The 14,598-nt window shown below is 44.5% G+C and overlaps 2 protein-coding genes across 2 annotated transcripts in view; one reads left to right on the top strand and one right to left on the bottom strand.

Moving 5' to 3' along the window:
• LOC148509433 (uncharacterized) overlaps positions 1-486 on the top strand; it is a 50,357-nt gene extending 49,871 nt beyond the window's left edge. The window contains exon 5 of the mRNA XM_088443134.1: positions 394-486. Within this exon, the coding sequence (XP_088299260.1) occupies positions 394-428 (35 nt within the window). The 3' untranslated portion in view covers positions 429-486. The remainder of the gene's footprint in view (positions 1-393) is intronic.
• A 4,321-nt stretch (positions 487-4,807) lies between these two features.
• Positions 4,808-14,598, bottom strand: part of CLIC6 (CLIC family member 6) — a 53,886-nt gene continuing 44,095 nt past the window's right edge. The window contains exons 5-6 of the mRNA XM_088443172.1: positions 10,167-10,348; positions 4,808-8,521 (exon numbers count right to left, since the gene is read on the bottom strand). Of these exons, the coding sequence (XP_088299298.1) occupies positions 8,357-8,521; positions 10,167-10,348 (347 nt within the window). The 3' untranslated portion in view covers positions 4,808-8,356. The remainder of the gene's footprint in view (positions 8,522-10,166; positions 10,349-14,598) is intronic.

Here is a 14,598-nt window from a genome sequence, read left to right on the forward strand (position 1 = left end):
ATTTTCCGGCGTTCTAAGCATGTGCAGTAGACTCTGGGTACACTCTAGTGTCCAGAGTCTACTGCGCATGCGCAGAACAGCGGAAAAGTGGCCGCAGCGGCCATTTTCCAGTGTTCTGAGCATCGCAGACACCCGACGTGGGACCACGGACAGGTAAGTCTGAAATAATATGGGTGCAGTGTGTGCGGTGCGGGGCCCCCCTGGACCCGGAGGCCCATGTGCCCTGCACACACTGCACCCATTATAGATACGCCACTGCAGGTACCCCTGTATTGTATAGCCAGTCAATCCAGCCAGTGACATAGGTTGCTTCAAGAAATGATTAGTGTTTGATACACATCACAAAACATTGACATTATTTCACAAGTTACATCAGGCCTTTCTCTCTTGCAGCTTGCTTTTGGAAATACTGCATTCAAAACAAGTGACGATCGTGCGCAGTGACCGCAGACTTCATAAACCCGACGACGGTGAAACTTTCACCTTGACGACTCTCACATTAGTAAAGTTAGCGACAAGGAACATTCTGCTTTTGTTCCAGCACTTAAAAGTGTAAAAGAAAAAAAACCCCAAACAAATGTAAATATGTTGATGAAAAGAAACATAGAGTGTAACATGTAACAATTTCTACTAAAGTAATTTTATTTGTGGTAAAACGAAAACAAATAATCTTGTTTGAAATGCTTTTGTTTTTAACTAGAGTTAAGGTGCATATCCACTACACGATAAAAACTGAACGATTACGACATAATTATCCTTCGTTAATCGTGCCGTGAATATACCAGCGATGCGCGCTCCCACTGGTCGTTCATAGCATCCGTTATCGCCTGAACATGCAGGCCAACCTGCTGATATCGACAGGCTGTGCATGTTTGGGGATGAGGGAAGGTGCCTGCACTGAGCGACATATCGTTCAGTGTGGGCACATTATTCACTGCACAATATAATGAACAACTGAGAGATTATGATGTTGTAATCGTTGTGTTCTACACTCGTGTAGTGGATACACACCTTTAGTCATACCTGCTTCTGCGTGTGATTTTGTTTAAAATGAATTTTAGGCTTTATGACTTGGACGAACATGTTAAAGGCATGAATTTAGAGGATCACCTACAGACAGGTTGCTCAAAATCCTTGAATCAAGTATCCAGTCACTCTCTGGCGGCAGTCGGGGATCTCCCAGCATGCCCCAGGCACACCAGGGTCTCCTTCTCCACAGACAATGGCGACAAGGCTGTCAGCTCATGCATTGCACCATCCAGGGTGGCGCACACACAAAACAATCCTGTCAGCGTTTGCATTGAAAAGGTAGAGCATGGAATAATCAGATATACAATGGTTTAAAGGGGCTGTACAAAAGTGCAGACCCCCCCCCCCCCTCTGCCAACGCTGTCACATGCTTTCAAGTCCTGGAGCAGTTGGGCGCACGGATCATTCACAGTCCCTGGATCATGCACTCCCCTGTCCTAGCTGCTGGTACATAGCACTGCTGAGGCACTGCAAACCAGGAGCTGAAGGCAGGTCACTGTGGGGGTCCCAGCGACAGAGCCCCAATCTGCAGACACAGGATGGTGATTGTGGATGTCTGGTTAAATAACACGCATTATCCAAAAGTAGACAATTGCGCAAAGCATGCGTCAAACAGTGGACGACTCCTTTAAGTTGTGGATGTGCGAGTATACAAAGATACTGATAATTTAAATAATTTACTTTGGGTAAATGGGGGAAATATGTATACATAGAGATTGCCTTAGGGAGTCTAACAATAGCCATAGCAGCCCACACAACTGCTACCAGGCCTAGGGGCACCAGGGTCCAGGCACGCCTCCACCCCTAAGACTAAAGGTATATGGGCGCTTTCTGCCTGCATCTCAGCCTGGGGAATTCTGTGTTTTAATGTACATAGCAGGCACAATAAGTGCTACATTCCTGACACATAGGGGTCTATTTACTAAGTTGTGTTAGGAGATAAAGTGAACAGAGGTAAGGTACCAGCCAATCAGCTCCTAACTGCCATGTCACAGGCTGTTTGAAAAATGGCAGTTAGGAACTGATTGGCTGGTACCTTATCACCGTTCACCTTATCTCTTAACATAGCTTAGTAAATAGACCCCACAGTCACTGCCGACAGCATTCATAGAACAAATCAGTGTTCCCTGTGTCAGTAGATTAGAGCTTTAGCTGCCTGCTATGCACAGAAAACCAATATATTAACACAGTTGCATGGGCTAATAAATGCTGCGCAAAACACACGTATGCCACTAACCACCTGTTGTGTATCGAGGTAAGGAGGAGATGGGGCCCATTCAGAGTGATGCCACAGGGTCACTTTATTCCTAGTCACACCCCTACTACACATGTAAGGCTTAGTCAATCATACTTGCTGACTTTGGGGCCCTCACCTCCATGGTGCCCAAGTGTAGGGTACTGTACACAGTGACATGAATCACATGACCATGGCCGTCACACTACAGCAGCGAAGCACAGAATCCTACAGCAGGAGCAGAGCCATAATGAAGCAATTTGCAGCCAACCCCATTATCAAGCCCCCGCTTACTTTATTAGGGTAGTGGGCAATATCCGAGGTTGGGGGGAAAGTTCCCTGCTCTTTCGTGGATTTAGATAGGACTCCCTCGAAATTCAGGAATCTCCCAGACATTCTGGGCGAGAGGTAAAGTGTTTTGTAAAACGCAGGGAGAGAAAACTACTTATTTACACAATGTTAATATTTTTCTATTTGGAAAAGAGTAAATTATGAACAACAAGTATAAAAAAAACCATCCTGTATAATCTTCAGTAAAGCTGTTAACAAGGCAATTAGCTACTACAGTCAACAGGGCTGGTACTACTGGCATTGCATTTAGAGGCTAAATGTGCACTAAACCGCTGAGAACAATCAGCCACTCGCGCTCATTGTCTAGTTGGCATTTCTCAGACAAAGGGGTCTATTCACTAAGCCTTGGAGAGAGATAAAATGGAGAAAGGTAAGTACCTGCCAATCAGCTCCTAACTGTCATTTTTCAAACACAGCCTGTAAACTGACAGGAGCTGAGTGGCTGGGACTTATTATTTCTCCATTTTATCTCTCTCCAAGGCTTACATGAGTCTATGGGGTCAATCCAATTAGGAGCGAAGGGTGCGATGTGCCATTGCAATGGCGTTTAAACGCACCACATCTCGTACCCTTCACTACACGACACGAGCCTAGATTCGCATAAATTTGCTCAAAGCCCTATGGGGCTGCGAGCAATATTAGGGCCGGATTCAATTAGACACGAAAAGCTGTATTCTGCGAAAAAGTTTTGTCTATTGCCGCTTTCCGCCTGTTCTGAACTTATCTCCAAATTCAATTCCAGGTGGAATTCACCTATGCGAAAACTCAATGCAACGTAATAGGTGAAAAAGTTTCTTGAATGAATAGCTGGAGAAAAGTGCAAAATTTACTTTGGGGTGCAAATGTGGGAAAAATGACCCAGAACCCTCGGGACAGTCCCCCAAAGGATAAATCTGGAAAAAACAACAACTAAGAACACCCCAAAAAAGTACTTTCATTTTTGGGCCTCAAAGTGGGAGGACCAGCATAAAAACTAGCGATATAGACTTCTTGGGGGGTCTGCAAGGATGGGTCAGGTGATTTTAGGATTGTAGGTGCATTTTTGAAGTTTTTTGAAAAGTTCACTTAGAGTACTTGTTTTCACCAAAAAAACTGCTTTGTGCCATTTTTCACCACTTGTGCAAAGACACTAATAAGAAACTATTTAAGTACCCCAAACACTTTTATTGGGGTACAGACTGTTTTCCCCAATTCCGACAGCACTTTCCGCTTGTCCGCATTCACCGCTTTCCGTTTTCACCTGTTTAAGAATTGAATAGGGCGAAAAGCGGGGACGTGCGCGTAAAGTTTTCGCCTCTGAAACAGACGAAGGAGGCGGAAAGTCGGACAGGCGAAACTTTTCAGACTTTTCGCCTCTAATTGAATACGGGCCTAAGACGAATCCGGGCTGCCGTAAAGTGCGGCCACTGCCGCGATGACTTGCACACGCGAGATCATCGTACCTAATAGGATTGACCCCTATGTATCAAGCAGTGAAAAGCGTGGAGAATTGGATCAGTGGAGAAGTTGCCCATAGCAACCAATCAGCTCCTGATAATTATTTTATAGATTGTACTTGATAAATGCTGTTTCAAAGCTGATTGGTTGCTATGGGCAACTTCTCCATTGGTTCACTTCTCCACGCTTTTCACTGCTTGATACATAGATGCCTGTGTGAACAGACCCCAAAAGTGCATAATGGATTGGTGGGTCTGGTTGACTGTACAAGTTTTTCATTGAAATGCAAGGGTAGTAAATGAGTAAAAAGATATACTGTACAGTACCTTATATAGAAATTACAAAAGAACTTGAATTCTACAAAGCTCCAATTTGGTGTAGATCCTGTGTATTCATAGACCTTTAATAAGACAAAAGACTTCCAATATACAGTACGCTGGGTAATAAATACGGTTAAGCAAGGAGTCCATTGTACTCTTGATTTCCAGTAGATGGTTGCTGCAACTGTGTAAGCCTACTGTCCAACAAGGGCAATACACATCCCCTGAGGTATAATTAGGAGCATAAGGGCAACAGAATAACTTTATAGATAAAAACATAATATAAGACATACAATAAAGTTTAAAAACAGTGAGGTCCAAACGAAAACAGACAGAACTACCGGGTAGCCTGCAAACGGGGAATCCGGATCATCCAAGCTATGTGTAATCATTATTTTCAGGGCCCAATTAAAGAACGACAGGACAGTTTGCAGGGTATTGTTAAATCTCAATCGTTTAATAACAAACATTTAAGGCATGTGAACAGTGAATACGCATCAGAATTGTTTTTAGGCAAAAACAAATAAGATCGGTGACAGTAGATGGATGCTTACACACCAAAACTTGGCCCCTTTTCTCACAAGATGCACCTGTCTGTCCCTAACACAAAGTATAGGCGGCCATTTTGTCAGCTGACAGTAATTAGCAATTCAAAAGTGACATGAACTGTCTTTATTCTGTGCAGCATTTTTATTTTTCTTAAAAATTTATCTGTCGGCTTTGTAAAGTAAAGGCAGCCATTTTGTGGGAGTACACAAAAGGCCGCATTCTCGTAAATATTAGCTCCACTCACAAATTGGCTGCCCTCGCCCCACTGTGACTAGGTGACAGATTAACACATATGGGTAGATTCACTAAAACATCTTAAAAAACAAAGAAAAAAGGTGATCAAGTACATTCTACAAAATGACAGCTAGTATTTGATTGGTGGCAACAACTACACTTTTCTTTTTAGAAGTTTTAGTAAATATCTGCCCCATTGGTGATGAAAGATCTAGTATTGGACATTGGTGTATAATATATTGTTGAATGATAATAACTCTGCATTAAATGCCTATGCCAGTAACCTTATGTCTTGATATTACGGTAGGCAAGGAAAACAAAATAAAAATAACCAAAGTTGCCTTAATCTTTGCCAGAACCGTCAGCCATTCTCTCTATGGTTTTGTTTCAGTCTGTGATTAAAGGACAACTATAAACTAAATGCAAGTTGCTTTCTATAATTGAACTAATTAAAACATCCACATATGTGAATAACAGTTCTCTTATCCTAACAGAATTTGAGAAATTTGATATTCCACTTGCATTTGTTCTGGAGGTTAGTGCAAGCTACTGTCCTCTGCTATCAGCCATTCTGTGCAAAAGAGGATGACCACAGTGTCTCTCCATAATATTACTGGCACGTAGTTTAGTACTTTTTGTTCTTGAAACATTATATATATTATTACTTTTTATAAGTCAATTTGTATTTCAGGTTTAGTTGTCCTGTAGTGTGGGCAAGGCTTATCAATGAGGGGGTGTGGCATGTTGCAGTAAGCTCCGCTTTATCAGGATAGGCCCCACCCACACCCATCAAATATTGATCGTGAGATCTCACCTGGTGATAAAGGAAGATAACCTGTACACTACACTGATCTAGCTAACCAAAGCCCCCATTTTAGATTGACATACTATATGTGGTCATTCCTATGAGAGAAAATAGTTTCACAGTATACGATATAAAGAGAGGAAATTAAGAAACTGCGACATTTCACAAAAAGTTTCCATGCAACAGTCAACATAATGTGTATAAATAACAATATGCATATGTGTGTAGTAAAATTTCATTAACATAAACAATTTAAATAGTTAACTAAATGTATAGCTCTTAATATGGCTGAGCTCCATCAGGACTCATGCGCAGGCATTGCAGCTCGAACACATGCACTTGGAATAAGGCCCATTATCTCCACACAGTGGTGGCAGCCATTTTGTGTGCTAAAGCAATATTTCAGTATGCAGCTTGGTAATACACTAACAAGCAGTGACATCACCGAGGCACAAAACCCACACACACACACACACACTTTACTGGGTCTATTTCACAGAACCATAGAGGTCCTCTTTTTGCAGGACTCTATCTTCTGCAGGAGAAAATCAATGTAAAATGCTTCCTTAATTTTTTTATTATACATATATATACATATATATATATATATATTTTTTTTTATCTATTTTTGTCATTTAGTACAACTAAAAAATCCAAAGCTTGGGATTTCAGTTCCTCTGCGAACACGGTTAAAGTTATGCCTTACCTCTCCCAGACAAATTTTATTGATAAGTTATGGCAGTAGGTCGTTTTCTATACATGCAATAAGCCATATCTTAGTAAATAGTCCTGTATGTGTGAATCAAGCTGTTCCTGCAAAACAGACTGAATATGAATTGTGAGCCCACAAAATGGCTGCCTTCTGTGTGCATAGGTATAAGCAAGCAAAAACAAGACAAATTTAACACAATGAAAAGCTTTCACAAATATTTCTCTATATATCAAATTATTGAAAGGACCAGGTTTACTGATATTTTACCTCAGAAATGATGTTAATGTCTAATTTTCTTTTTTTTAAATGGTGAATCATGTCTTTGAGAATGTGGATAGTCACCTACTGTCCCTAATTTCCATTGTGGCCCCAGTTTTTAAAGATTTGTCCTTGAAATATGTTGTCCCTGGAAATGTTCCTATTTTTCATGTTCATAAAATTATGAATTAAACTTCAGCAAATATATATGATGGTGATTGTAGTACAGAAGGTCCGTTTGCCCCAGAAAATGATTATAAAATGCTGGCAAATATAACTGCGGTGGTACAAAAGAAAAAAAAAAACATTCACTTTTTGTCTTGTTCGGTCTTTAAAACTTATTTACTTTTCTCCAATTTCAAGAATATGGCTCCATATGTTGCTTAGATCACATGAGCAAAAAAACAGTTCTGGAAATTCAATGCAACAAAACTGAGAACCCAGTAATACATAGTACCACAAATAAACCACAATAAAACTCTGGCGGTCAGATGTCACAAAAGGACACATTATTCTAAAGTCCTTGCCTCAGTACTTCTACATCCATAGCTCACTTATCGATGCTTTCAGATTTACTAAGCTTTACCTAGTTCATAGGATACATACTTTACATCCCAGTGAATTAATAAACTTTTGTATAGAGCGTTTAATAACGTATTCTGCATAATATGCTACTAACATGCTACACTGAATACTGGGGAATATCTTCTGCTTCTGAAATAACTTGAACGTATAAAGGACGATGAATAAGGGTAGATCGTGAAAATGGCACATTGTATACAGAAATAAAAGAATTTGCATTATACATTTGTACGTTCTTGAAAAATAGAGACTTCTTCAAATCCTGAGACTGTTCCTGGACTGCTAACTATGTTCTCATTGGTTGCGAATGCCACAGCAATCGAAGCTATTCTGCGATTTGAGGTATGCAATGCAGTGTTGCGGCTTCAGTAAGTATTCATCATCCTGTGTGGACTTGACTGGTAAATAAAACCAATGGTACCTGCTTGCTTCTACACACGGTGGAGGAAGCCATTTTGTAAACTGGCCAATGAAATCCTGAGATTGCAGCCTGTGAATTTAAAACAACCTCACTTTGAGTGCAGCATGTGAGTTCACCATTAAACTATGTGCATTGTTTACAAATTGATTCATAGCCGGCGTTCTCCAGAATATTTGGCTTACAAAATGGCTGCCTCTGCTATATGTAAGTGATAGATGTACTTAAAGTGGTACTACCACCTAATAAAATGTTTTAGCCTTGGTTCCCCACCCCCTAGCCGGAGCCCCGGCTTCTGTGCTACAGAACAGACCCCACCCGGTTGCCCGAGCACCGATGTTCTGTATCACGTTTCTCTCCCAGGCAAATTACCAATTTTGAAAAAAATACTGCATGTAGGATATTGTGAATAGAGAACAAAGCGGTTTTATGGATTCATTCTTTTGGCGACACCAAAATAGGCAAATTCAATCTCATAGTCTGCTGGGCATGTATTGGTGAACTCATCTCTGGCGTAGGAGTTGTGTAGGTATCTCCAAATTCCAGTCATTTCTGCCGGGATGTCAAAGTTCCGGAACTTTTTGCAAACCACCTTTGAGAAGACAAGAGAAAAAGGTGACGAGGGGACCAATATTTATTTTTACTTTTTAATTCCATTCACAAATGACGTGTGTCCTCTTATTAACTCCCTGCAATAACAGATAGCGATAGACGCCACTCAACATCGCAGACTGCTGGGATAGGGTGCTAAACAACGACGTGCAAGCCATGTGCAGTGAGGTTACCTCTGGCAGTGTTCAGCAATGACCAATGGTGTTTACCGATGATCTGTTCTGCCATGGTCGGTGATGATGCCCTTACTAAACCGCAATATAAACTATCCCAACAACAGTTTTCAAATAATAGAAAGGCACACATAAGCGTTATTTAGTTTTATTTTAATGACACTAAGGCACAATTAGGTTTTTACGTACTCTCCTAAGGGAGCCAACATCTGTTGTGGGGATGTAATCGGGAAGCCGGCTGACATTATACCGACAGCTGGCTTCCCGACTGTCATATCCCGGCGAGGGTGAAATGACCGACGTCTAGATGTAGACGCCACTCATTTTACCCATGCCGGGAGCCCGGCGATTTAGGTTTAGGGCTCCCGGGGGGGACGTAGGGTTAGGCCCCGGGGAGGGAGGGTTAGGCACCCCCGGTGGGAGGTTAGGGTTAGGCACCCCCCCTGGGGGACTTAGGTTTAGGCAGTGGGGAAGAGGGGGGTTAGGTTTAGGCACTTAGAGGGGGGATTAGGGTTAGGCACTTGGGGGGGGAGGTTAGGGTTAGACTCCCCTAAGGGAGGGTTAGGGGGGTAGGTTAGGTTAGTTAGTACTTACCTGGGAACGATCGGGATTTCCAGCGCTGTCGGGCTGCCGCTGCCGGGTTCTGTTCCACTGTCGGCCTGACGCTGCCGGGATTCGAACTGCTGGCCATGCGGCTGGCGGTATTACATACCAATTCCCTGTTGTGCATGCTGTCACTTGTAGTACCACAAGAGTGGCCATTATACTTGCACGGTTTTGCCCTAATTCAGGCGCCATTGGCAATACATGCTTGCGTTCAGGGCTGCCGGCTCTGGTCAAATTAGAGCAGTAAGGACGCCCCGGGGAGCTCCATAGGCAGCAGGGTGCCTGTGCAGAGCGTGCCTCCAACGCACTGGGTGGCTCTGCAGTGCCGCTAGTGGCTACAGAGTGCCTTTCCAGGCACCCTGCTGTCCACATGCAGGTGTCGTGGGGCAACGTTGGTGCCGCCCACAGTGCCCGGCACACCCCTAGTCACGGTCCTGGACTCTGAATCGCCTGTAAGTTGCACATGCGCCTGCTGAAAATCAGATGGACATTTGTGCAGCTCAGACCTCAAACCGGTCCTTTAACCCTGGTACACACGAGCAAGGAGTACCATAAAGGGTTGGCCATAATTATGTATATAGAGTGCGGTCTCCTATATAGACAAGAAAATGTCACATGCCTCCGTGATGTCACTGGTTCCTACTAAATTGATAGGTTATTGTGTCATCATTATTGGCTAAGCCTACAATATGGCTGTTTCCACTGTGCGTGGGTGATGGGAATATCTCAATTCACTGTGACATGCCCATTTTTATACCACTGGAGGAGCATTCTTGACCAAACCAAATAAGCAACTACTAATTACGTCATAAAAGGTTACACAGCAAATGTTGGTATCGGACAAACCTTAATTATGTGGAGTTTAGGCAAAAGGTTGCAGTCTGCTAGTGTAAGCTCATCCCCGTCCAAAAACGTCCTGTCGGAGACGGCGATCTCCTCGGTAGAATAGGCATCAATCTCGTCAGGCAGCGGTGAATTCAGAAAGTCATTGAGTTTTTTTAACGACCTCAGCAAGTTTTTTTCGAGTGCTACGGAGAGAGTAATAAAAAGAAATAGTGAATTACTCTTAACTCACTCTTAAAGAACGCCAAGTGATACTAAAAAGGGTTACAATTTTGGATGAAGGGATAGTTGCCCGTAAAAAAAAAACACAATAAGCAAATGACAGCACAAATGTAACATGCGTTTATTGTGGATTCTGGCCTCGCCCGCAGAGGCGGATTTAACACAAGCAAGATGGCTATTTTGGGGCTCCCACTTCTGATTAGATCGGACATGTAGATGTTGCAGGGGTTTTCTTTGTTCATTGGTGCGGTTAGCAGAGGGGGGACACCAGTGGGTACTGTGGGGTCTGTACTTAGATCAGTGCTCTTCAATATGTTAAATATGGAGATTATTATTAATATTTAAGGTAAAGTCTTCAGATTTTCAAATGACACAAAAATGGAAAAAGGCAGAACAGTGATTGTCTATGATGCCTTACGAATTGAAGGAACTCTTCAAAATGTTGTATATTTGTATACATGAGACAGAACATCATAGAAATCCCATTAGCAGCCCCTTCCCACATGAGTTGGGAAGAGGGTGTCTTTGGTAATCATACTAGTGGGAGACGCAGGTTGAAACCAATAACAAAGCACTCCTGAATTGGAGAAGGTTGTCCTAGTAAAGCTGGGTACACACTATATCAGGGGTCAGGGAACTTTTTTACCTTTTACCCCAAAATATATTTAGATACCCCCTTGATTTGAAAGGAAGGAAATCATATAGTAGTAATGCCCCTGTAGCAGTGCTCCCATATAATGCCCCTGTAGTAGTGCCCCCATATAAAGCCCCTGTAGTAGTGCCCCCATAGTTATGCCCCTGTAGTAGTGCCCCCATATAATGCCCCTGTAGTAGTGCCTCCATATAATGCCCCTGTAGTAGTGCCCCCATATAATGCCCTTGTAGTGCCACTTGTACAAAAAACAAAACAAAAAACACTTACCTTATCTGCCACCCTGTCCGCCCGGCTGCTCGCGGCAGCCATTCAAAGATGGCTGCCGCGAGCCAATCACGGCTAGTGACGTCATCGCAGAGTTCAGCAGCAGTGCCCATTTCAAAACTGGCACCTCAGCACCATTTTTTAAATTCAAAGATGGTCGCCGCAAGCCAATCATGGCTCGCGACGTCATCGCCCCACCCCCTTGGCTGGCTTATATAAGCCAGTGCAAGACAGCGGTATGGCAGTCCGACGGCGGGGAGGGAGCGTGAAGAGCTCCCAAAGAAGTGGGAGGCGGCCATGCAAAAGAGCTCAAAGGCTGCCGCCTACTAGGAGAAGAGGACACCAGAAGCTCTGGGGAGGTGGCAGCCACGCAAAAGAGCTAATTGGCTTCCAGCCCCCAGGTGAAGACACCAGAAGCCCTGGCGGGTTGGTGCCCACCAGGCAAAGATGACAGAAGCCTTGGCGGGTTGGCGTCCGCCAGGCGAAGACGATGGAAGCCCTGGCAGGTTGGCGCCCACCAGGCAAAGATGACGGAAGCCCTGGGGGGGCAGCGGCGGCCCCGTAAAAGAGCTAATTGGCTACCGCCCCCAGGTGAAGAAGCAGTAAAATAAACTTTTAAAATATTAAAGTGTATTGTGTTTATTTTAATATTTTCTTTACAGGTGGACTACAGGTGCCACCGGGCTCATAATGCCCTGCATGCTGTTACTTGTGGTTCTTCAAGTACCAGTTTGCAGGGGAGGTTTGCTGGATCCTGTGGTTCACCTGCAAAGGACAATATTTTTTAACTCTATACTTTACACAAACAACCCAGCACCCACTGCCCAGGGGTGCCAGGGATAGCACCAAGCTATCAGTCTAGGCCTGGGGTGCCCTGGAGAGGGGGACCCCTTTATTGGGGGGGGGTCCCCAGCTCTCCAGGGATCCCCGGCCTGGGCTGACTAGCGGTCAGGGGTAATGCTTTGGCCGGGGGACCCGGTGAAAGAGTTTTTCTGGCTGTGGCATTATCCCCCTGGTAGAAAGGGTCCGGTGCTGGTTATGACAAATACAGGGGACCCTATGCTTTTTGTCCCCTGTATTTCCAAAACCAGAACCAGCTCAGCTGAGCCCAGTGATGGTTGTGCTAAATACAGGGGACCCACTGCTGCCACTGCCCTGCACACCTGCAGCCCGCCCCAGTCTCTCACTCTGCACCCCCAAAACACCTGTGTGCTGTCTCCTCCTCCACCTGTGCTAGTATACAGTTTTGTTGCTCTTCTCCCCTGCAGGTGGTCCGGTTAGCTCCTCCAACCCTGATGGTTAATAAATTTTTAAAAAACAATGAAATTCCATAGACAAAAAACCTTACGGTTTCACATGTCCCACTAAGGCAGGGGTTGGGGAACCTTTTTTCTGCTGAGGGCCATTTTGATATATACAACATTATTCACGGGCCGGGTGCAGGCTACGCCCCTCCGTGTGAAGTCATACAGGGGTGGGGGGGTCACAATTGCCGGTGATTACAGCAATGCCCGGAGCATCCTGAGGATACTCTGGGAGCTGTAAGGGCAGCGGTGTGACTGTATGAAGCATCCGAAGGATGCTCCAGGTGGCACTGCTGCAGAGATTATGGATGCAGGGTCCCATTCTAGGCACCCTGTTAGCCAGATGAGGCTAGCAGAAAAAAGCTCCAAGGGCCAGACCAAATTATTTTGCAGGCCTTATATGGCCCCGGGCCTGAGGTTCCCCATCCATGCATTAGGGCTTCTTAGACATGATCTGAAATTTCACAAAACTTACTGAATTTCTGCCACTCACAATAAAAAAAGCAATAAAATTTCGATCATTAAGGCTAACGCCTTAATGGACGTGTTCCTTCCGCTATACAGATATGGTATGCCATCACACCCTGTGGTTAACTGCAGTTTCAGAACTCTCACAGAGTGAGATTGCTGTCACTCACAAATCGGTAGAGCTGCTAATTTACAGAATTGTGTGCTCATTGGAATACACACATGCAGTCTTTGCAACTGAGGTCTGAGCAGAAGATTGGGCTATGCAGGTGGGATAAGAGTGGGGGTGGATGGGGAGGAGACAGAGCGGTGTGGATGGGGGAGACAGAAAGGCGTGGAGAGGGGGGAAGATTAAACAGTACAGATGGGGGGGAGCCAAAGTGATGCAGATGGGTGGAAAACAGTGGCATAGAGCGATGTGGATGGGGGTACAGAGTGGCATGGACGCGGGAAGACAGAGCAGCACAGATGGGTAAAGTCAGTCTTGGGCAGATGAGGGAATACAGACTAGCACAAATGGAAAAACACATAACAGTAGGGATTGGGGAAGGCAGATTGGTGCTAAAGGGGGGAAAACAGAGTGGTGCAGGTGGGGGGGTGGAGACAGAGTGGCATGGTTGGGGGGACAGAGTGGCGCAGATGGAGGAAGAAAGAGTGGCATAGATGAGGGGAAGACAGAGCGGCGTGGCTGGGGGGAAGGTAGTGGTGCAGATGGAAAGAAACAGAGTGGCACGGATGCAGGAAGACAGGGCGGCGCGGATGGGGAAAGGCAGATTGTTGCGGATAGCGGAATACAGACTAGCACAGTTGGGAGACCACACTGAAGTAGGTATTGGGGAAGATAGAGCAGCATGGAGGCGAAGATACTGTACATGCATAGACAAAGTATGATAGTTTTAGCAATTAGGGAGCTGAATGTGTATTCTGAATGAGATTGATGTATGGAGTGAGAAGGATGTTGTAACCCAGTGGGATTGTTAAGGTGACCAAATGGGAATATTATGGGTACTGAGTGGGATGTGTGTGCCACATAACTGCTCAGACCTCAGTTGCATAGACTGCATGTGTGTAATTCAATGAACACACAATTCTGTGAATTAGCAGCTCCACCATTTTGTGAGTGACAACAATATCACTCTGTGAGTGCTGAATCTGCAGTCAACCACAGGGTGTGATGGCATACCATATCTGTATTGCGCAAGGGACACGTCCATTAAGGCATCAGCCTTAGTGATCGAAATTTCATTGCTTTTTTTAGTTTGAGTGGCAGAAACTCAGTAGGTTTTGTGAAATTTCAGATCATGTCTAAAAAACCTTAATGGGACATGTGAAACCATAAGGTTTGTTGTCTATGGAATTTTTATTTTTTATATATGTAGGGGGGTTAGGGGCAGTAAGGGGGCCCAAACCAGTATGATGCCTAGGGCCGCATGACTACCTAATCTGGCTCTTGGGTGAGTGGGAAACAAGACAGATTAGGAAAGTGGTTGCCGAACTGGTCGCCACAGAGCACTTGCAGGGG

This window comes from Taudactylus pleione, unplaced genomic scaffold (genome assembly GCF_031769625.1).
Source record: "Taudactylus pleione unplaced genomic scaffold, aTauple2 ptg000327l, whole genome shotgun sequence".
In the NCBI taxonomy this organism is placed as follows: Eukaryota; Metazoa; Chordata; class Amphibia; order Anura; family Myobatrachidae; genus Taudactylus; species Taudactylus pleione.